This window comes from Bactrocera tryoni, chromosome 4 (assembly GCF_016617805.1).
Source record: "Bactrocera tryoni isolate S06 chromosome 4, CSIRO_BtryS06_freeze2, whole genome shotgun sequence".
Lineage (NCBI taxonomy): Eukaryota > Metazoa > Arthropoda > Insecta > Diptera > Tephritidae > Bactrocera > Bactrocera tryoni.
Genome location: NC_052502.1, coordinates 56,293,650 through 56,318,736, shown reverse-complemented (window position 1 = coordinate 56,318,736; position 25,087 = coordinate 56,293,650). Strand labels below are relative to the sequence as shown.

The window sequence follows — 25,087 nt, the reverse complement described above, 5'->3', positions numbered from 1 at the left end:
CTTACAAAAATATTGACAAATAACGGAGTTTGTGCTATCTTCGGAGGTACCAGTTCCCCAACTATTGGCATGATTCCGGCCGAATGAGTAGCTGAAACAAAAAATTTAAAAAGGTTATTAAGGTGGAAAGTATTTCCAATACAACGACTTACGATTATTGAAAAATATCATAAATTAATAAAATGGCAAAGCTCTGAAAAAGTGTAGTTTTTTGGCAAAAAATTGTCGATTTTTTTAATGCAAAAAGAAAAATCCAATAATACCTTGATTTGTCGTTGTAAAAAAAAAAAATTCGGTCCTTAAAAATATATGATTTTTCTAAACATCCGCCATGTTGGCCATTTCTTCTACTGTGCATGGCGTGATGTCTTATGAATCAGTTACAAATTTCGAATATATTTTATAGTTTTGTCCGAATCGTGTTAATATATTCTATGTATGTATGTACATTATATTAGGGTGTTTTTTTTTAACTATTAATTTTTTTTCAATCCTATCATGAAACTTCCTTGGAAATACCTTAAAAAAAATTCGCTGAAACTTTGAGCCCTTATTAACATTAAGGACTCGACCAAGCCATGTAAAAGTTTTGCATTGAGAATACACGGGAGTCGTGATATTTTATCCTTAAATTTCTGCAGCTCAGAGGCATTTTATGGCATCGCTTTGACTTTAGACACATATTCCTCAGAATTTAACACTCTACAAAAGTGCCCATTGCGAAAAAGTCGAAACTCACACCGGCGAGGTAGTAGGGGGCTTTAGACCTCACTTTTCCATGAAATTCGCATTTTTTGTATATATCTCATAAATGACAAAAGCTATAGAAAAAATGTACATGACAAACTTGTAGGAAATTGTATTTACTACAAAAGGGTCCGAGGTCAAAATCGCCATCATTAATACTTCTCGAGATATTCGACTTTTTAAGTAAGGCTATTCTATAAAGCCTTATTATATTCATAAATGGTATGTAATAAAAAATCTATGAAAATTCTATAAATTTCTAATCTACGAAGGTAGACGCCCTCCTTTAGGTAATGATCACTCAGCACCAGGTTCGCAAGACTGCGCTGTAAGCATCTGCGGTTCCCAGGGTATGATACGCTGGAGGAGGAATCGATAGTGAGGCCACAGATTCTGTTAATTCGCGTTAAGTGCAGGTATCTTATACTCCTCATGGACCTAGTAACTGAACTCCATTTGGTATCGCAAAGTACCAAAACTGGTCTATGCGCGGCTCATTGGCCCACCACGTTAACTTAACCTAACTTAATGGAGCCCAAAGTAAATAAGATCTTAGACTACTCTAACAAAATCTTTGTGATCCCTAAACAGCATATACGGTTTCTTTTTATAGTGACGATTATTTTTAAAATACCCAAAAGTAATACAAATTATATAGAGGATTCAATAAGTTTGCCGCGATGCTTGTAATACCCAAAAGAAAATATCAGAGAACGTATAAAAAATATAAAAATTATCAGCTTGACGGCCTGATTCCTTTTATCAATGTTCATCTATCTGCCCGTCCGTACATCTGTATATGTAAAAGCGTACTAATCCCTCAGTTTTGAGATATCGATCTGAAATTTTGCACCCGTCCTTTTCTTACCAAGAAGTTCCTCAATTGCTGCCAAAGATTTAAGTTCTTGTCAGGAATATTTTTTATTTGAGAAGGTTATACAGCTTGGAAACAACTGTAGGTAGCGATTTTTCTTCTCTTGGTAAGCAATTATTGATGCCTTATCATCGAAATTATAGTGTGACAGCACAAAGTGTTTTTGTTTTTAAGATATGCAGATACTGAGCGCACTTTAGACTTGAAAAAGTTTCTCAAAAATGCATCCGCTCTGAAAGTTAACCAAATCGACTCCTGAGGCCCACATTTCAACTACGTCGGTCCGTTTGAAGCAAAAAAGTGAATTATCATCATCCTATTAGCAGTCATCATTTGTATAATAATCTAACTAATGTTGTTTTTAAACAAATTTGCGTCAAGACTTAACCAACCCTTATATTTGTTGTTGCTTTAGATTCTTGCTCCATATTTTTGGAGCTCAGCTACATACATACTTGTATTTTCGTTAAGAACTTTTATATGCAAGCACACGTCAAATTCATCTAAGGTATTACAAATTATTGCTTTGGAGAATCACTTGTTTTACTCGCTCTCTTTATCTCTTAAAAGCTCTTCTCCGTTTGTCAATATCTATTCAATAAAATGGTATTTACTCACGTGTTCTCTATTGCCGCTGCCGACATACATTTGGTATGTACAACGTACATACTTATATGTAAACTCTGGTGATTCCTCCACAGAAGAGTAGGTTTATATATAGTCATATGCATTGTCTTGTCTCTCATTCAATTTCTTAGATGATAAGACAAGTTAATGTTAGGTCGGGTAAGCTTTGTTAATACAAAAATGCAAGTCATCTTGTTGAAAGCATATTTAAATATAATCCAACATTCTCAAAAATATTGACATATATATACGTACTAAATCTTAACAAGTTACTAGAAAAAATATTGATTGGAAAAGGCTAACATCTTCTTCATATAAAAGTCTGCGCTTTAATTTATATTTGGATTTCTCATTAATGATTTTTAAGATTTGCGGTAATCATGGGGTTTTCATATGACGACTAAGCACTATGTTTAAACAGAAATAGTTGAGTTCCATCATTATCTCAAACTCTTCGATGGAAATTGAAGTAAACTGATTTCAGTAAAAACTGCCGGTAGTTTTTAGCATTTACAGATTTGCTGTAAATGGAACAACAACTTATGTAGCCAATTCGTACTAAATTTTCTGAAGATTTTTTTCTAATGTCTGTCTATCTTAAAAGCACTCTTCCACATTTAAGGTCTTTTGAGATTGACCGACATTAAACAAAAACAAAGTTTAGGTTAGATTAATTAATAAATCACACGCAGACCAGTTTGGTTCTATGTGATACCAGATGAAGCTCAGTTGCTAAGTCCAAGAGGAGTAGTCATTGTTCAGTATGCCTGCGCCTGACACGAATTTTAACACACTCTGCGGCCTCACTATCGATATCTTCTCCAGTGAATCATACTGTGGGGACCCCACATGCTTACAGCGTAGTTTTGCTAATACGGCTGCATTGTTTCCCTGATGCTTTGCTTTATACATTTCCTTCAATCTTCGCGATGTATCGGCCCTAATCTGCGGGTGTGTGTCGCCACCAGACAGTGACCCGTTAGTATTCCGATCATGTTCCTACAGTCTCTTCTATCGAGTGCCAATAGGAATATTGTGTACTTCCGTTCGACTGCTTTGCACATGACTTTTGCAGTTTTGCACGCAAGTAGCTCGTTCCATCGTCGTTTGATTTTCTTTACCATGCTTCTGTCAAGATCGTCATACGAGTATAGACAATACACCATTCTTGGCAATCTTGTCCGCTATTACATTGCCCTCGATGCCTTTGTGGTCTGCCACCCGGTAGAAGTGAAGTGCTTGCTTCTGGCAACACTTTCCCTTGCCGCTCTGCTTCCTAAGACACTTTTGGCCGATATGCGATACGAGGTTACTGCCTTGATTGCTGCTTGCCTGTCTACATAGATGTTGACTCTGGATTTGCCTGCTGGTGCATTAGAGACCGACTCCGCGACTTAAAAGGCTGCCTTATGCCTAACTCTGGATAGTATTTCATACATTTTCGAGCCATCCGTATAGATGTTTAGAGCGTTGCGAGGAACTAACATACCGTTACACCAACCATCGTTTTCTATGTTTACTTTGAATCTTCTTTCTCAGTTGAAAAGTGGGATCATTTAGTCCGTGTTTGCCCAACCGCCATTACCCACCGAGCAATGCTCGAAGGTTCTATATGCAAATTCTCCTGCAGCCAGTAGTCGTCTCGCCAATTTTGCTAGGCACTTTTCAGCGAAGAGGTCTGTAGGTGGCAGGTTTAGTACCAGTTCAAGAGACGCCGTTGGAGTTGTTCTTAAAACTCCCGTTATGCACTTTTCATTGGCTTCCGGTTGGTATTTGGATTTTCGTACGCCTATCCACTATGTGACTGCACCGTAGAGCAGAATTGGTCTAACAATAGCGGCGTAGCACCAGTGCATAAGAGAGGTAGAGAGCCCCCAGGTTTTCCTCACTATTTCTTCCACAGCAGTTCGCTGTCAAAGACTACCCCAAAGTATTTGGTTCGGTTATAATTATCGGGGATACAAGTCATTCGATATATCGATGAACTGATGTCAAAAAAGAAAGGAAGAGCTAAATTCGGGTGCAACCGACCATTTTATACTTGCAACTTCCAAGAGTTAACGCCAGGGAAATATGTCAAGATGTAAAACATCAGCCTGAGGATCGGAATCTTAGCAATTTTATATATACTTCCCTCCACGATTCAACTCTTTTTTGATACACAGGCATATGATTGACAAGAAAAGATTTTCCCCGAATTTCAAATATACTATATACATATCTCACATATTGACTGATATTTTTCGTAAAAAGTCAACTATAACCTCTGGGGTCTAAATATTCGGTACCTAGGGACTTGAACAGTTTTTGTTGGATTTGGGCATCTGGTCATAAGGTGGCATACTCTAATGGCATTATTCGTGCAAAGTTGTATCCCGTCATTTTAATTGCTTCTTGATTTATGTACTGGAAAGTGAAGGAAGTGGTAGGCGTGGTGGCAGTCCGATTTCGCAAATTTTGGCCCATAAAAATGTCACGTACCAAATTTGGTTGCATTCGCTCGAGCAGTTCCTGAGCTTGGTGATTTATCTAAAAGTGAACGATACCACGCCCATCGTCCAATTTTCACAACGGCTCGTATAAAGCCCTTTAATGCCATCTCGGGGGTAAAATTTAATGCCTCTGAGGTATTTAGTTATTGATTTATCTCGCTTGTAGTATTTTTTAACAGTACCGTTATATGGGGAATGGGCGGAGTCATCCATGTTCACGCTGTCGGTAAAAGTTCTTATAAGAATTGCTTTGTTCTTTGGCAGTTGAAGCTTTAGTGATCTAGGAGATATGTATATTAAACTTATTAGAAGGGCCACGCCCTTTTTTTTGTCTTATTTGCCCACAAGTGCCTCTTACCACTACGATCCCCTGTGCCAAATTAGAGTTCTATTCCCTAATTTAATGCTTATTTATGGCACTTGATAGGTTTTCCTTTAATGGTGTTTTGTGGGTGTGGCATTGGTCCGATTACCCCCATCTACGAACTCCATCTTGCTTTCGTCCCAAGAAGCGTGTGTTCCATGTTTCACCAAAATATCTTAATCTTCAATCTCTACTCAAGTTACAGCTTGTAGGAACGAAGGAACGGACGGATAGACATGCAGTCACCCGGATTTCAACTCGTCTCGTCATCCTGATCTTTTTTATATGTATAACCCCATATCTATCTCGCTTTGTTTTAGCTGATACATACAACTCCCAGCAACATTTTGCGAGAGTATAAAAATCAATCAATTTCTGCAGAAATGAAAATAGCTAGGAACACTAGCAGCAGAGTTCTGCTGAGTTGACAGTCCTAGACCGGATAAAAAATCCGGGTCCATTCCGATTAAGTTGACCCGACTGTCGTGGGAAGGGGAAAAGGCTATGCCTCCCGAATCGCTCATACATAGTATTATAATATAGTAAAAGATAGTTTTTTTTTCTAGTAACGAGATTTCTTCTATCAACTCATCTCTTTCTTTTCACTACATCTTTACATATTTTTTTTTCTTTTTTTGTAAAGTTTCAAGCGGTTTTCTGACGACTGCATCTTGACACTTCGATTGATTATCAAGCTCTAGCAGCGTACGTCACAGCCGCCAATTTAAATCAATTTGACAAGTAATTTATGTAATCAACTTGAAAGCAAGTTGTGGAGCGTTGAACTGCTGTGTAATAGCTGTTTCCCATATAACTTTTACTTCGCTTTACCTCAGACATTTGCTTTGACAGAGAAGTTCGATGTATGCTTTTGTATGACACGTACGTTCACACCATCTTTTTTCACTTTGCCAAGCAACAGTCGCCATTTTTATTAACTAGTAGCATGAAAAGCAAAGCCTTCTTTCTAACGAACTCTTCTCTATCAACGCTTCGTTGTTTAGGTATCAATTGTCAAGCAAAGCGTAAGAAGTTGTATGTCAAACTAAAACTACGTAACGTAAACTATTTTTATTACTAACCAAAACAAAATATTTTACCTAAATATTTTATTTCATTCAGTCTGGTTTATTTAACAGACAAATAAGTATTAATAGGTATTTAAATTTTTGCTTGACGTCAAAAAATCGTTTTAGTATCCAGGCAGCTCTTTTCAAAAGTATTTCATAATCTGCCAAGTATTTAAAAAAAAAAAAATAAATAAATTTTCAAAATATTTAGAATTTTTTTTATTATTATACTATATCACTCGCTTTTTCTGTACTGCAAATATAGCTGCATTCTCAATTTGGTCGGCTGCACTGCATTACCAACCGAAATGTGAAATAAAATGCAATAAAGTGCAACAGTTTGAGTGCCTATGCGTGAATGGTAAACGGCATTGTAGTTCTTTAGAAGCTATGGATCTAAAAATTGAATAAATCAATTAAATGAAAATGCGATTACTCAGGCATAATGGCTATTTTTTCGTATACAAGAAGAAACGTTGACTACGGCTGCGCCGGATCTATAATACCCTTCACATAAACAAAAGTTTTCATACAAAAACTTAGTCTTGATCCTTCAGTTTGTATGGCAGCTATGTATATGCTATAGAGCCCGATTCGAACTACTTCTCTGCAGACTGTACTATTACCTTGGATAATAATTCATGCCAAATTTTGTGAAGATATCTCATCAAATAAAACAGTTTTCCATACAAAGACATACTTTTTATAACCTGTTTGTAACACCCAGAAAGAAGCGTCGGAGACCCTATAAAGTATGTATATAAATGATTAGTATGTTGAGCTGAGTCGATTTAACCATGTCCGTCTGTCTGTCTGTCTGTCCGTCCGTCCGTCCGTCCGTCCGTCCGTCTGTATATATACCAACTAGTCCCTCAGTTTTTAAGATATCCTTTTGAAATTTTGCAAACGTCATTTTCTCTTCAAGAAGCTGCTCATTTGTCGGAACGGCCGATATCGAACCAATATAACATATAGCTGCCATATAAACTGAACGATCGGAATCAAATGCTTGCATGGGAAACTTCCTCATTTGACGATATATCTTCACGAGATTCGACATGGATTACTGCTTAAGGTAACAATATAATCTCCGAAAAAATTGTTTAGATCGGATTACTATAGCATATAGCTTCCATACAAACTGAACACATGGTGACTAAAAGAAATGCACCTGTGAAGGGTATATTAGCTTCGGTGCAGCCGAAGTTAACGTTTTTTCTTGTTATCCTTCAGTTTGTATGGCAGTTATATGCAATAGTGGTCCGATATCGGCGGTTCCAACAAAATATGCATATACAAGGTGCCTTGCAAAGTAAACAGGACTTTTTGAATCTAGCGCCCCCTGGTGGCACCATCTATGTATATGTCGACGATTGTCCAGTGAGAATTTCATGACATTTCATGGATTGGAAGTGAAGTTATTGCGAAAATGAGCTTCGAACAAAGAGCCAACATTGACTTTTGTTTTAAAATTGGTAAAACTTTTACCGAGACATTTCAATTGATGAAACAAGTTTATGGCGATGATTGCCTATCCCGTAGCAGAGTGCACGAGTGGTTTCAATGTTTTCAAAGTGGTCGTGAGGATATAAGTGACGATCAACATGTGGGCCAATTAAAATACGTGATCACTGGAAATTCCATCAAAACTGTGCGCCGAAATCATCATTGAAATTCATGAAAATGGAATTAAACATCTCCAAAAAATAGGTTTATCGCATTTTGACCGAACATTTGAGCTTACGAAAGGTGTGTGCACGATTTGTTCCGCACAAATTGACTGACGGCCAAAAATTGCTCAGAATCCAACATTCGAAGGAATCATTAAAGAGGTCAAAAAGTACAAAAATCACATTTTTACCACTAACCACTCCCCGTATTCATGTAATATGGCACCGTGCGACTTCTTCCTATGAAAGGAAAGCGTTACGCAGACGTAGCGCCATTGAAAAGGCTTGCACCGGCATACTGGCGGCCATACCGGCCACCGAGCTAAAACACTAGTTCGACATGCTTTTGGACCGTGCAAAAATCTGTATTGAAGCAGGAGATTATTTTGAATAAAATAAATTGATTTTTCCGAAAAAAACCATTTAATGTTTTTTTTAAGTCCTGTTTACGTTGGAACACCCCTTGTATAAAAATATTTAATAACTTTTCAATAACAATTTAAGTTTGTAATTTTTTCATCTTAACCGCAAATAATTGAAAACACATCGCTAAAATTAATTTTAGTTTTTATTTATTGCGTTAGCATAACTTTTCTCTTAAAAATCGCTTAATTTGGTTAAACTTACTTACAAATAGACATATTATTTATTGATTTCATTTAATTTTATGTTTAATTTGTTGTTATATTTTGGCAAATGACATCTCTGTGCTAAGTAAATCTCACTGTTTCCCTATGTAAAAGACTATACATAAAGTTACTACACGGTGGCAAAGAGCAAGCAAGTGAGCATCTCTAACTTCGTTGCTTTAGAAATATTTTTAAATACATTTCGTTTAATAAGCGCTCACTATTGATTACTTTTTCGTTACTATTACTGATTTACTAAACGCAGCAGGCGAATGTATGTATGTAGAATGCTGGTTTATAATTATTACTGTAAATACATAACGTCAACTACAATGCAAAATAACGGGACATTCATAAGTTGGCAGCCGAAGGAAAAACGATAAAATAGAAACCATTCAAACTGAAACAAAATTTGAGTTATGGTTATAAAGTGGTTATATATTAGTTATAAAATGGTTATATAGTGGTTATAGAACGGTTATATATTGGTTACATATTGGTTATATCTGACAAAAGCTGATGAATTTAATGCTACATATATGTTATGAATCGTAAGCAATAAAAAACTCAATTTCGATTTTTGACGTTGCGTTGTTTAGCATTTTAGTTGACGATATGTATGTTTGTATGTAGGCAAATTAGTTGTACAACACTGCTGCTACACAATTATTGAAAAAAACATACATATATGTTTGTGTAATTGTAACGAGTGCGTTGTGCACACGCTCAGTTTAGTGTTACTACACTTACACATATTTATTTATATGTTTATATATGTACTATCTCAATATTTAACATAATGTTTATAATTATTTAATGGAAGATTCAATTTTCTTTAAATACAATACATGCAAACGTTTTATAAAGCAAACACGCTGCACTAAGAACCATTACAACGGCTCTACTGTTCGTCTAACAGGCGTGCCGCTACATAATTTGTTGTTTTTGTACACATACATGCATGCGTATATGGATTTCATACATTTTATATAATAGCTGCCGCATTGTATTCAGCACTAAATCACTCATTCATTAAATATAATCGGTAGCGCCGGTGAATTGTTAACAATTAAAAATAGAGAAATCTCAAAATGGAATTTGAAAAATTTCTTAATTTATTTTAAGCATTCCAAATGTAACTATAAACTATAAATTGAGAAGCGCGAATTTTTAAAGTTTTATCTAACGCACAAATTGGTAACAATTGGTTTATATGTTTTGCAACTTAAACTTACTTAAACTAAACTCAGCGCTTGCATCGCAGTCACGCGCCGCTAAAGCGTTTGTCGTTATCAATTTCCGTTAAACTTTATGCAACGCTGTCTGCTTGCAGCCTACAAATAGTTAAGGCTACGCTCACAAAAACTTTATTTTTAATATACAAACAGTTATATTAACTTTTTTATATAAACTTATTTGAAAAAAAAATTAATTTTTTATATAAACTTATTTGAAAGAAAAAAAATTATTAACCTATGCGCTTTTATATAATGTATGTTTAATTTTCCTTTTTTTGTTTTGTTATTTTCTATTTTCTCTTAATTTTTTTTTACATTTTGTTATCATAAAGATTCTTTACATACATACATACATATATAAAATTGTATTATTTAATTAGCTATATACTATCGCAGTCCATATTTGACGTCTGTCATTTCTTTTTGATGCGCTGCACGATCCATTCGAGCCCCTGATAAAGCCTAGTAATAAGAAAGAGTTGATTATTAATTTTTTTAAGGATATATATGTATATAGTAATATTAATATATATCGACTCCAAAAATGCAAAAAACGTATCATCAATCATCATCGAAATTGAGTTTTTTATTGCTTATGATTTTCTACATCATATTACATACATACATATGTATATGTAGCATAAAATTTTCAGCATCCGCTGTCAGATATAACCAATATGTAACTGTTTTATAACCAAAACTCTAATTTTGTTTCAATATGTGTGGTTTCTATTATATCGATTTTTCCTTCGCCTATAAAGTTATGTTATTTTGCATTTTTGGTGACGATGTGTATGTATGAATCCATAAAGTAGCAAAATACATTAATAGCTAATGGTTTTTGAAGTAAAGACAAAGTAGTAAAATTGGGGGACTGCAGGGCAGAAATACTGCACTTTAAGCCACCACCGATAATTTGCCAAAAGCGCTGCGAAAGATTTCAGTTAAAGTTTCGATGAATTGACAAATCTAACCGAAACTCTTGTGTGTGTATGACCCATACAGTTTCTCATACCTATAATAACCCATAACTTATAAAAATTTGAGGAAAAAAATTAATTAAAGGGTCGTTCATCACTTTCTTACGCAAAGCGCTTATGAGTTTCATAGTGTATGTATTAGTTTCTGCGGTAACTCTTTCAATGTATTGGGGTTTCGGGGGCTGTGATTAGCTGGGTGCGCTGTTTTCAATATTTGGGAATGCGTAGGGGCCGTCCACGATGCGTAATCGGAACGGCTCCTAATTTTTATCTGGCAAGGTCTTCAATTTCAATATATGTATTATAAAGAAAGAGTTAGAGTCTTCAATATACTCATATATCACACTGAATATAAAATAAGCGAATTAATGTATTACAACTATTTTCAAAGTATAAAATATTAATTGTGAAATATTTCAAACACGAATCTTTTAAAATAGTAAATGTTTACTATGTACGCAGAAAAGGCTCAATACAGGTTTGCAAACAATGCATTAAAAAGAATTTAATTATTTTTTATATAACAATTTTTTACTTTGTAAACTCAACAAGTTTAATAAAAATTCGAAAATTATATTCAATGAAATTAAAAATAAATTGTTAATCTCAAATGTCGGTTGAAAAAAATTTTATTCCCAGTATTATAATTAAAAATTAAGGAAAAATTGTTTTTGAAATTACATTTTTTCGCTAATAATAATTAATCTCGAAAATATTAACCAAAAATAATTTTCAATCCTGAATGACGTTTTGAAAAATTAAAAAAAAATTAAATCTAAAATGCCGGTTTGAAAAAAAAATTTATTCCCAATATTAAAACTGAAAATTAAAAAAACAAAACTGTTTTTGAAGTTGCATTTTTTCGCTGGCTTACTTTGTATTGTACCATTTCGTGCTAGAGCTCGCCCAAGAGCCATCATCTGCCATACTCTACAGCAGTGACCGACAAACACATCCAAGAAATTCACATTTTATCAATTTTTAATTCTGATTTTGAGACTAAAACTTAGAGTTTAAAATTTTAAGTCAAATGTTTTAATTAAAAAAAAATTTCTACACTGCTTCATTACAATTTGTATTTTTTATTGTGGTTTTAATATATTTTTTAAATATTAAGACTAGCGGACAATTTTATTAAAAATATTATTTCCCTTAATCCAAGAATAAAATCACAGTTAAATATATATTTCTGGGCACAATGCATTGTAGATATAAATTTTTATTTTTATTTATTTATTTATTTTTTTTTTTTCAAAATGGAAATTTAGTTTAAGTTATCTCAAAGCCTCGAAAATTATGCACTTGAAATGTGCAAATCTAATAATAAGCCACTTCACATCATAACGCGCTCGGTGAGATAACAAAAGCGGTTAAAAATATACTAAGCACTTCTAAACTCTAAGAGGTCCGAACACGATTATGAAAGCGCATGAAAAGAAAGATTTATTTGTTCTTTTCTCAGCACAAATCAATTAGCAAATATGCATATTTTATTACGTTCGTCAAAAGCGGCCATAATAAGTGCTTAAGTGTGCTACTCAAGTTTCAAAGTCAAAAAAAAGTTGGAGCTGATATTTACATACACCGCCTAAAACGATTAAATAAAACCAAAACGAACCGAAAACGTCACGATTACGTAAATACACAAAAGCGTATAATTCGCGTAATACGTCAACACTGTCAAAACGCTTAAGCAAATAATAACAAAAATCATGTTTGTTTATGTTCTTTATGTTATACATATGTATGCATACCCCTCGCCGGTGAGCGCGCAACACGCCTGTATATGCCATTGATGTTTCTTAATCGAGGTTAAATCCAATTGACGTGAAATTTCCGCGGCTGACATAGCACCCTTGAGATCCTGCACAAAAGTGAATGAAAAGTAATTTAAATATAAATCAAAAATTCCCATTTACATATATAAATAAATAACTATGTATGTATACAAACCTGTTTATTTGCATAAACTAATAGACTGGCTTTGCAGAGGTCTTCATGCTGCAGCATACGATACAGTTCCTCGCGCGTAACAGCCAAGCGTTCGCGATCCGTCGAATCGATGACCATAATAATAAACTGCGAAACAATGAAAGCGGATATATCGATGAATTGGCAACTTTTTTGTGTTAAAATCTCACTTAACTCATACCTCTGTGTTTGTATAATAAGTGCTCCAGGCGGCGCGCAAACTCTGCTGTCCGCCCAGGTCCCACACCAGAAAGTGTATATTCCGCCACACCACCTCCTCCACGTTGGAGCCGATTGTGGGGCTGGTGTGTACGACTTCATTCATAAGGAATTGATAGAGTATTGTGGTTTTGCCAGCATTATCCAAGCCAACCATCACTAATTTGTGCTCTGCGAACAAAAGAAGAAAATGAAAATGGAAAATGAAAAATTACTTTCAATAACAATCAGCTAATTGTTGCTAGCAAACTTGATTATTATCAATATTTCGCACACGGCTGTTCATAAACAATTTACAACAATAATTATGATGTTTCGCTTTCGTCGTGATAAGGGGGCAATATTTTAAGTTGCTAATTGTGCAATGAATGTGTGAGCTTTCCTCGGGAAATCAAGCGCAATAAAAAAGTTGTATTATCAATAACGGCTGAAGTGTTGTACAGCTCTGATATTTATCTCAAGCTTTTACGCGATTTTTTTGCGGAAAGTACTTACTATTATTTGCACAAGACTTTAGTAAAATTTTTCCTACATTTATTGGGACAACTTTGTAATACAGAAACAAATATTTAAAACTCAAGCTTAAAATAAACAAGGTAAATTGAGGGAGCTCTTTCGGAAGAGTAACCATAATTTGAATCAAATTATGATCACTAAATCATAAGTGTCAAGTCAATGTCACTCACACCCCCAGACCCATCAAGCGTATACCACCCGTATCCAGACGGATGCCGGGATACCTTGCTAAACCACATCGTAGACGACGCATCCAGCCCTAAGATTAATGGGCTACTACTCGCAAGTAGGTGCTCGTTATATTTGCAATACAACCGAATTACCCGTCTATCGCGACTCATACACCCAGTTGTGAAGAATCTACAACTACGCAGTCGAAGTTGGGTTTACTCACAACTATTGCAGCATTAGCCCTAAGAAGGTCCGTGAAGGCCTTCAAGCCCCCCGGAAGACCCCGAATTATACCATACCATTGGTGGCGTTAAATCACGACTGCGAAGGGGCTGTTGGAGCTTGCCTCAAAATACGAGGCACTCTTGGCGACCGTTATAACCAAGAATGCTCAGCTTCGGGGACGGTTTGACGCCCTTAGAAAGTTGTGGGAGGTATTCCCCGCGATCGAGTAGGTCAATGCCGACTTCATCGGCACCGATGCCTGCGACCTCAGCATCTGTGCTGGACACGATTGCACCGGTAACTCCGAAGCCTGTTGAGACCTGGTCGGTCGTGGTGAGGAGTAAGGAGCCTGCGATCGTTAAGGAGGTGTGTCTTTCTCTAGGAAGTGGAAGTGGAGGGGCGGTTATCCGCACTCCCTCCGTTTTGGAGAGGAAGAAGGTGGCGACCAACGCAAAGTTCGGAGAGGTGGGGTTGGACGTGACTGTCAACCGGAATTAGGATCCTCGGGTTGTAGTTCAGGGGGTCCATACGAAGATCTCCTATGATGAGTTCATGGAAGAGCTACTCCGGCTGAACCTCCAGCACTTTAGCCCGACGTCCCAGAAGTCTGACGTGAGGATGGTCAGTCGTCCCTGGAAGGTGGCCTCTGATGGTAGCACCAATGCCCTGCTGGAGGGTACGGACAAATCAATGTCCACTACATTAAGTGGTTCTCCTTCCGGGTGCGAACAGATAGTCCCGTCACTGGCTGCTTCCGATGTATGGGTTTCGATCATAAATTGCCTGAGTGTAGGCCAAATCAGATATATATTTTCTCAGAAAAAGCGAAGTAATGTAGTCAAAATTTCAATATCTGATTAAAAAGCTATTGGTTCCACTCAAGTAACTGTTAATTTTTAACAAAAAAAATGCTCCCTAACCTCGACACAGATCTTAAAAAACTACAGTATATAATTTACAGTAAGTGAAAACTAATTTTTGTCAAAAAAGATGCCGCAGTACTACGAACCACAGTTCGCCACAGTAGCGATAAAATAATCATTCAAATGCACTCCCTTGAGATTCTAATGAATAAATATGTAGTTCATCACAGTTCATATATACAACAACACATTCATTTAAATGAAACAGAAAAGCCGACAAGCATGTGGGTAAAAGTGCGTTTTATTAAAACAGCACAAATGGGAATTGAAGTGTGGTGTCATTGTAGTAGGCAAATCGACAAAGAGCGAATGTGTCACTCATCAACGCTAGACGAAGAAGCACATAGCCAAAAAGTTTGTCAACTAGCACGTATGCATACTGTCTGCGCAAAAAGTACCTAGAATTCTTCAATGCAGCGAAAACGGTGAAATTTTTCACACGGCATAACGCATTTGTAGATAATTGGAACTTTTAGTACGAAAATATTCGTGAATTAAACAACCTCCGCTTCCTTCACCGACTTTCCTCTTAAAAAAGAGTCATTCCGAAAATTGGAAAAAAAAGTAGAAAACTTGATTTCTTTTCCGTACTCTCAGAATAAATTGTCAAAGTAATGATTTTCTTGAGGGTCTAACTAATTAAGCTATGATAATGTTAAGTAATAAGTAAAGTGGGGTAAAAACGAAGTAAATAAAAAATTTCGGGCACTTATTGCACAGAACATGCGTACATACAAAAATGGATTTCAATCGGTAAGAGGTTGCATGGCGCTCACAATTAGCGCATTGAATGAATTAACCTACGCACCAAGCTCTGTCAAGAGTTACAGTAATCGAGCGCGCTGTCGGCTCTAACAATAACGCGATGTTTCCAATGTAAGCCTTAGAGCAATTAAAGCTTGTGTTGCTACACATTTTTGTGGTTTCAGCAGCTGCCTGTTAGTATTCAAGTGTAGCAATAAAATTGTGCCACAATGTGATCATGCATATGTAAGTACATATGCGTAATATACATTGTTATACCCTATATATGTATGTATGTGTGTGTAGGCGTGCCAGTATGCTGAGCGCGCTTGCATGTAACACATCGTCTGGTGTGGTAATTTGGTGGTTCATGGGTTAATGATTCTTTCTGTTAATATTTTTGTGTTGAAAGTCGGTTGACGGCGGCAATTATTTCAATTTCTTTAGACAAAATAAATATTAAAATTACTATAATAATAACGTCGTTTACGATTCCGAACTTAATTTTAATGTATGACAGCTAAATGCTATAGTGATCCGATCTGAACAATTTCTTTGTAAGTTCTTCCACTTTATTGGCGTAGACACCGCTTACGCAGTTATTGCCGAGTTTACAACAGCTCGCCAATCGTTTTTCCTGTTCGCTGTTTGGTGCCAATTGGAGATTCCAAGCGTTTTCATCCAGTCGGAAGACATTACCGTTTGCTGAACCCCACGAGTTTTTAACTAATCCCACTAGCGACAACTTTGTTTGTTGACGAAGACATTAAGCCAGAATTTTGAGCCACCGAACAACATAAATTCTTGATCAATTTCACCAAAGTGAAACGTGCTATGATGAAATGACAAACCTTACTGAACACACACTAAAAAATGGCCGTCGCGAGCTGTCAAAATCACGCCATCCCTATTTGTTGACGCTGTATAACGAATTTTGTAACTGATAACCTCAAATAGGCAAAACAACATGAGCTCATACGTACATATAGTACTTACATATCTGTATTTCGAAACTATAAACGAAACTATGAAAAAAGCGAGCAATCATTGTCACTGTCAATGAACCGCATGAAGGAAAGCGATGAGTTAGTTAAATATTTGAAGTGTGAAAGTGCGTGTTCAAAAATCAATATCATTGCCATATAAGTAAAGCAACCGAACAGTAGATCATATTAGTTATCTTTATTGGGCGAAATAATGTGCACAATTCGATTTTAATATTAAAAGCATAAGCCTACGAATGGTCGAGAGATCGTTGAAGACATGCCTCGTTCTGGACGATCTCCAATCTCTTCAATTGCTGAAAATATTAAACAAGTGAAAAATATGATGCAAGTGATGGCACGAGAGCTCGATATATCTCGCGAATTCATTCGAATAATTTTGGTGGATATTTTGGGTCTGAAACGCTTTCTTGCTCGATTTGTTCCGATAAAACTAATTTTTTTTTCAAAAAGTTTACCGCAAAAAGGAGCAAAAACTAAAAAAAACAATTACGCTAAAGCCGTGCAAATATTAAATTGATGCTCACTGTTTTTTTCAATAGTCGTAGCTTGGTGCATCATAAATTTGTTCCGGAGGGATACACGATTAATAAGGAGTTCTATTAGACCATAGACGTTTGCGCGTGAACATCCGTCGAAAACGTCCGGAATTGTGGCGGAACAATTCATGGATTTTACACGATGGTAATACACCATCGCATCGAGCCACAATTGTGACCGAATTTAAAGCCAAAAACCCAATGAATACCATCGATCAACCACCGTATTCACCAGATGCTTCATGGCACCACTCCTGCGGGTTGCCAGAAGTGCTGCAACCAAGAGCTGTCACTTCCTAATCTATCAACTCCCGTGCCCATTGAAGCCAGGAGGTGAATTTAACTAACACACTGTCGAATCGGGAAATAACGGTATCCTTACCGCGTCCTACAACAGCGTAGACCCGACAGCTCACCGCGTTGACTCAAGGGTTGTAAGACAAAGATAACAGACAACAAATCAACAACAAGCTAAAAACGTAAAGCAAGGCAACGAACACTAAGACGACAAAGAACGACGATATAGTCTACAACATCAGCACCACTACAGGTAAGGGGTGTGCAGGATCTAAACGGAAGTTTACCTTCCTGTATGCCCTTTCACCGGAGGAGCGGGCGCTGTTTGAGGAGCATGCCAAGGAGGGTGATGATGACATGCCCCCATGCAGCGGCGCTCTGCAGGCGAAGTCGAATGCGGACTCATATCGGGCGGCTACCGAAGATGCTCGCAGAAGAAGGAAGAAAAGTAGAAGAGGGGCCATTTGTCTTCTCTACCACCAGGCGGTAGCCACGGCGAACACGATGACCCACGAAGAAAGGGTATGCGCCGTGCTTGTTTAAAGTGGTACCTGAGGAACTCCGGGAGGGGAAGACTCCTACGGTGGTGGAGGTACAAGCGAGGAACAGAGTCAGAGAAAGTAGAGCCTCCCTTTTGGCTTTAAATTCGGTCGCAATCGTGGCTCAATGCGATGGTGCATTATCACCGTATAAAATCCATGAATGGTTCTTCCACAATTCTTGCCGGTTTTCGACAGATATTCTCACGGAAACCCCTCAATACGGCCAAATAGCACTCCTTTTTGACCGTGTGTCCCTCCGGAACCAATTCATGATGCACCAAGCCACGAATATTGAAAAAAAAAACAATGAGCATCAAATTGAATTTTTGTGCGGCTTTGTCGTGTTTTTTTGGTTTTGGCTTCTTTTACGGTACACTTTTTGGAAAAAAATTTAGCTTTATCGGGACGAGTCGAGCAAGAAAGCGTTCATACACAAAATATCTATCAAAATCATTTGAATGGACTCGCGAGAGATGTGGAGCTCTTTTGCCATCTCTCTAACAATTGCCTGACGATCTTCAAGCACCATATTTTTCACTTGTTCAATATTATTTATATATTAACGAGGCATGTTTTTAACGATCCCGCGACCGTCTTTCAAGGCTTTGTACCTTTGTGTTTTTGATAAAACTGAATCAACGTAAGCATTTTGCAACATTCGCAACGATTCCGCAAACGAAATATCAGCAGGATTAAATACATATGTAATCACCCCCTCTAGGGACAAATTCAGTCTACTTGTCGCACCCTACACTGGCCAGAGCAAGCTGAAAAAGCATTTATATTAATATACCCTCTTCAGGGTATAATTGTTGGGAGCCCTTTTCTCAACGCCTATCCCTTTTCTACAACAATGCCAATATACAGTTTGCTTGGAAATTTCTCAGTATATTTTCTAAGATTAATAAACGGTTGCGAAATTTCTTTTATTATTATTTTTATTAGACTTTGGTATCCCCTTTATTATGGAAATAATTTTATCCACTGCGCATTATTACTTTTGAATTTCGCTTTTTGTTCGCATTTTTGTTTACACAGAGTAGGAATAAATATATTTAAGTAAGCAATTAACAACGTTGTAATTATATTTTGAAAAATTTTATTGCAAATATTTAGCTTTCTTATGTGAACGCATACAGACATAATAATGCCGTTTTATTGAATTGAAAAACAGCTGTTAATGAGAGATAGAGAGAGTAAATAATAATGTTCGACTAAACAAATGTTTATATGTACATACGTGTTCATATAGCTAAACAAGAAGCACAAAGAAACCATAAAAAAACAAGTAAGGAAGGGCTAAGTTCGGGTGTCACCGAACATTTTATACTCTCGCATGATAAAGTGATAATCGAAATTTCATTATCCGTCATTTACATATTTTTCAAATACCGTATTTGTGTAAAGTTTTATTCCGCTATCATCATTGGTTCCTAATGTATATATTATACAGAGAAGGCATCAGATGGAACTCAAAATTGCGTTATATTGGAAGAAGGCGTGGTTGTGAACCGATTTCATCCATATTTCGTACATGTCATCAGGGTGTTAAGAAAATATTATATACCGAATTTCATTGAAATCGGTAGAGTAGTTCCTGAGTTATGATTTTTGGTCCATAAGTGGGCGACGCCACGCCCATTTTCAATTTAAAAAAAGCCTGGTTGCAGCTTCCTTCTGCCATTTTTTCCGTAAAATTTCTGACGTTTTTTGTTAGTCGGTTAACGCAGTTTTAGTAATTTTCAACATAACCTTTGTATGGGAGGTGGGCGTGGTTATTATCCGATTTCTTTTATTTTTGAACTGTGTATGAAAATGCCTGAAGGAAACGGCTCTATAGAGTTTGATTGACATAGCTATAGTAGTTTCCGAGATATGTACAAAAAAATTAGTAGGGGGCGGGGCCACGCCCACTTTCCCAAAAGAATTACGTCCAAATATGCCCCTCCCTAATGTGATCCTTTTTGCCAAATTTCACTTTAGTATCTTTATTTATGGCTTAGTTATGACACTTTATAGGTTTGCCCATCTTCAAACTTAACCTTCTTATGGAGCCAAGAAATAGGTGTACCAAGTTTCATCATGATATCTCAATTTTTACTCAAGTTACAGCTTGCACGGACGGACGGACAGACGGACGGACAGACAGACATCCGGATTTCAACTCTACTCGTCACCCTGATCACTTTGGTATACATAACCCTATATCTGACTCTTTTAGTTTTAGGACTTACAAACAACCATTATGTGAACAAAACTATAACACTCTCCTTAGCAACTTTGTTGCGAGAGTATAAAAATAGAAATGAAAACACACAGAACGTTGGCAGCATAAATTAAACTGATATGAAATAAAGTGATTAAAATCAACTTGTTTCATTTGCTGTTCATTTTCTTATTTTATAAAACCATATGAATTAAGTTCAATATAACTTCCTTAAGCCTCACCTCGAATTAAACGCGGCATTTGTTGTTGTTTAGCTATTTACTTGGTAATATTATTTGCGTCTGAAAAGCGGTAAATATTTACCGAAAATATACGAGTACAAAACGAAATGTGTTGGAAGCTAAAAAGCTTTGCTTTTGACTGTAACAAAATAGACTTCGGGGATACATGTGTGTGTGTGTTTGGCGTTGCACAAAAGCGCGTTTTGAGTTTGCTATTTTCCCCTCAAGTATGAGTTCATGCACTAAATTCCGCGATTAGCGCATAACATTCAAAACCTGTTTAAATCACAAGGCAAAAACAAAAAACTCACAAAGCAGATCGCTTTGTTCGTGTTTGAAATTATTAAATTGGGGGGGAAGGAATTCAAAGCAAAACAAAGGAAATCACTAAAAAATTGTTTGAAAAAGTTTGCTCATGGAAACATTTTGGTATTTTATTGAAAAGTTTTATTTTGCGACACAATATACATATATACAACAAATTTTAATTAATCTAATTGTAGTAAAAAGTTTGAGGTAATGCAATGTCCGCCCAGAAACCGGATTTTCCCACTTGTCACTTGTCGAGAAATAGCAAACAAAAACAATAATTTTGTAGTCAAAAACACACGTTTGCTAGTTACAGATTTCGACACAAATGTAATGGGCAATGTTTATTATCTTTCGAAAGAACATAGTTCGGCATTTTTTTTTTTGAAGTTTATCTCTTGCAAAAGTTGGCCGCGCGACTACGTATCACACGGTCCACTCGTTGAGTCCAATTTTTGATGACTCGTGCGAGCATTTTGACTAGTAACTAGCAAATGAGACACGTGATGTTTTGCTCCGAAGCCTGAATCGAAGCAGGATTATCCGCATAGACTTTAAACTTTACATAAAAGATTATCTGCTAACCCAAGTGTTCTCTCCATAAAATCCATTGATTATGGTTTGTGGGCCGATGGAATCATCGGTCCTTATTTCTTTAAAAATGACGCCGGTGCGAACGTAACCGTCAATGACGACCATTATTGCGCCATGATAACCGACTATTTCACGCTTGAAATTGAAGCTCTTGATTTCGGCAACATTTGGTTTCAACCAGACTGCGTCACTTCCCATCAATCAATTCACGTTTTGGGCCGGTCGATTGGCCACCAAGATAGACTTTTACCTATGAGAATATGTAAAGTCTAAAGTGTACGCGGACAATTCCGCTTCGATTCAGATCTTGGATGAAAACATCGCTCGTGTCTTTGAAAATGGTCTTCAAAAATAAATGACAAAAAATGTTTTTTCGAATGATAATAAACATTCCCCATTCGATTTTTGAAAATTCGTTGACGAAAATATTTTTGTCGTTTCAATTAGAAAGCAAAGCTGATCAACGTTATAAAATCACGAATCGATCTTATTTAGGCACCTGTTTGACCGGTTTTATCAAATCACAATAATTGCTTCATTAACACTCTTTAAATTCTTTGCTAATAGAGTTGATCAAATCATTATTTAGCGCAGTAACTGATAATTTGAGTCTAAGTCTTCACTTCGGGTCATTTGGACTCATTATTTATGTAAGAATGACTAATCAAAAATTAATGTTTAATGATATTTTCGTGTCTGAATTGCAGGATGTTGATATGGACGGCCTTTGGTTTCAAGAAGACCACGGTACATGCCATGCAGTCAATTAAATTATTGAGAGAAGCTTTTGGTGGGCACATTATCTCGTGTCGTGGACCTGTGGAGATATGTGACGTCGTGGAGATTCATCACGTTATTGCTGATATACGGACCCGATTGCTGCAAAAAGTGGTCGAAAATTAGGCCTGTCGACTAAAATTTGAGACATCCGCGGAAAACAATTTCCCAAAAACATTTTTAAAACCTAATGGCGAGCATTAATCTAGCTTTATAATATAAAGAAATCGTTTTAAAAAATCGTTTTTGAAAATCACATGTCTCAAAACACACTCTTATAAGAAAAATCTATAATAACTTCAAGTAAAAAATAATAATAAAAAAATTTATACAAATTTACGAAATTCTTGTGTGGCTCTCATTGGTATCTTGAAGACTCAACAGCATCAAATGATGACAGCTGCGTAACGAAATAAAAAGTAACGGAATATGCAACATGAAACCAATTCTGTCCTCGACCATGCTTAAGCATTTGTGAGGTAAATCACAACATCACAACAAAAACAAAATACGTAAAAGAAACAATGTTTGGCTTTAACTATATATGTATGTATATGACTTATGTATGTTGGTTTATATATTGTTACATTTGTGTATAGGTATTATACAGACATACAGGTATACTTTCGTACGGAGTAGGTTGTTCACCTGACTCACACGGTTTCCAGTTAGTGGACGACAAAACAAAAACTAGCAATAAAGCGCAAAGTACGGCAGCTGTTGTGAAAAATTAACGGTATTAACATTGCAAAGTAATGCTTGAAAATGAAGTGGAAACAAAAATGAGATAAGACAAGACAAACAAAACAAAAAATGTCTGAAAGTGTGCAGAGCCAGCAATCAAAACGTCCGCGTTTCAAGAGGTTTAAAGGTTATCGCGGCTTGGAAAGCACACACACACACATCAACAGTTTATACTTAGATTACCACAAAAGTAGTAAATAAAAATAAACATAATAAATTTATGTATGTACTATATGTATATACATATGTTCAAGCTTAGCTTTACGAAGTGAAGAAAAGGAAATTGTTTCAAGAATGATATATATTACCAATATGTTTTATGGAATTTTTTTTGACAAAACTGTGTCTTAGGGATATCAATGAAATTATTTATTCCCGTGAAAGTACATTCGTGCATATTCCATGAGTCACTATTACATCCCGAAAAAAATACGATTCGGTACTGTTTATGGGCCGGCAGCGTCATTGGGCCATTACTTCGATCATCAAGACCGGCACGTTACTGTGAATGGAATGGAACCGAATATTTTTGGCCCGAATTGACGTCAAATGGACTTGGACAATATGTGGTTCCAACAGGACGGCGCCGATACACTATTTGCTGTGGGGCTACGTCAAGCATATGGTCTATGCCAATAAGCTAGCGACGATTGATGAACTTCGTACGAATATCGAACGTGAAATTGCAGCAATATCGGCGGAGTAATGCTTGAAAACCGTCGAAAAAAATTGGGCTCAGCGTCTGATATATATCGATATCTTAAAAACCTAGAGACTATGACAGACGGACATATGTAGATATATAGACTTAGTTAGTCGTGCTGATAATTTACGTGTACGATGCGAAAGGTTTGTCTGGCAATTTTTACCATGGAAAATGAACTGAACAACGGACCAGGGAATCTGAAAATATTGCAGAAGTGTTTTAGGGATTCTATCTTAACACAAAAACAAGTATTTGAGTAGCATAATGCATTTAGTGTAGATCGTGAAGTCTTCGGAAACTTGCCTCATGCGCGTCGGCCATCCTCAATGGTTATATTGCCCTGGCATCAGGTAGATGCAAAAGAGATTGCTGAGGGCCCTACATTTATCAAAGCCAAAATTACTGGTGACAAGACGTTGGTTTATAAATAAAACGCCGAAATCGTAAAAACAACGTCAAAATCAGTTAAAAATCAAAGTAATGTACATTCGTTCTACAGAATCAAGCGATTAATAGGAATAGGCCGTTTTAAAGCGTTTACGCAAAGCCTTCCGTCGTAAACCAGCAGTCTCTTGGGCAGTTAATGCGCCATCACATTCCAGCAAGATTGTGATAGACTTTACCAATCGCGAAACGAGCGTCATCGCTCACTGACCGTATTCGTCAGATTTTGGTTTTCGAAACGGAAAAATTCAGTTCGGAAAACTCGCCATGAGTCCATTGAAGTCGTTAAAAGTTATTGGCTGTAAGCACTTAAAACCATCCCAGCCAAGCTTAGAATAATTGTATGGAAAATTGGAAAAAGCGATGGCATGTGTGCTCTGGCCCAAGGCTCAAGGCTCTAGGATGTTAGTTTGAAGGCGATAATGAAGATTTGTATTAAAATACGTAAAAGTATCGATTTAAGATCCAAGGTATATTAAGTTTGCCCCGATAATTCACGAGCTGAGTCCATTTAGCCACGTCCGTGTGTCGGTCCGTTTGTATATACTCGTACTAGTCCGTCAAATTTTTGAGATGTCGACCTTAAACTCTGTACACGTCCTTTCCTAAAGGTTCCCATAGAGTGGACGCTTAAAGCCCAGCTGAGCGTAAATACGTGTGCTGCGTAAATGGGAAAATGCGTTCGGCTCGGCTGCAACCATCCACTGAGCTGCTATTTTGTCATAACCGCCGATATCGGACCGCTATGGCAAAAAGCAGCCATACAAACTGAACTAGAAAAAAATCCATACCAAATTTTGTGAGGATATCTTGTCAAATGCGGGAATTTTTCGGAGATTGTTGCCATAGAAAATAATCCATACCAATTTTGTTAAGATATCATGTCAAATGCAAAAGTTTTCCATACAAGAACTTGATTCCGATCGTTCAGTTTGTATGGCAGCTATATGTTATAGTGGTCCGATATCGGCAGTTCCGACAAATGAGCAGCTTCTTGAAGAGAAAATGACGTTTTTAAAATTTCAAAACGATATATTACAACAAATTATAAAAAAATAAACAATTAAGTAAAATATTGACTTTATTGTTGAAGTTATAAAAGTAATTATATAGGTACTCAAAATTGGAAAAAGAGTTGTAAACATATTTTTAATGTAATAGAGTATTACAATCTAATAATATTATAAAAGATTGCATAAATTATGTAATATTATTTCTAATTA

The 25,087-nt window shown here is 36.5% G+C and overlaps 1 protein-coding gene and 1 long non-coding RNA gene across 5 annotated transcripts in view; one reads left to right on the top strand and one right to left on the bottom strand.

Moving 5' to 3' along the window:
* LOC120775181 overlaps window positions 1–22,268 on the top strand; it is an 89,972-nt gene extending 67,704 nt beyond the window's left edge. The window contains exon 3 of the long non-coding RNA XR_005705298.1: window positions 21,901–22,268. This is a non-coding gene — a long non-coding RNA (uncharacterized LOC120775181). The remainder of the gene's footprint in view (window positions 1–21,900) is intronic.
* Window positions 10,013–25,087, bottom strand: part of LOC120775178 (ADP-ribosylation factor-like protein 5B) — a 329,667-nt gene continuing 314,592 nt past the window's right edge. For all 4 annotated transcript variants that reach the window (XM_040105235.1, XM_040105232.1, XM_040105233.1 and 1 more), the window contains exons 3-6: window positions 12,844–13,052; window positions 12,645–12,770; window positions 12,446–12,555; window positions 10,013–10,173 (exon numbers count right to left, since the gene is read on the bottom strand). In XM_040105235.1, coding sequence (XP_039961169.1) covers window positions 10,125–10,173; window positions 12,446–12,555; window positions 12,645–12,770; window positions 12,844–13,052 — 494 coding nt within the window. In that variant the 3' untranslated portion in view covers window positions 10,013–10,124. The remainder of the gene's footprint in view (window positions 10,174–12,445; window positions 12,556–12,644; window positions 12,771–12,843; window positions 13,053–25,087) is intronic.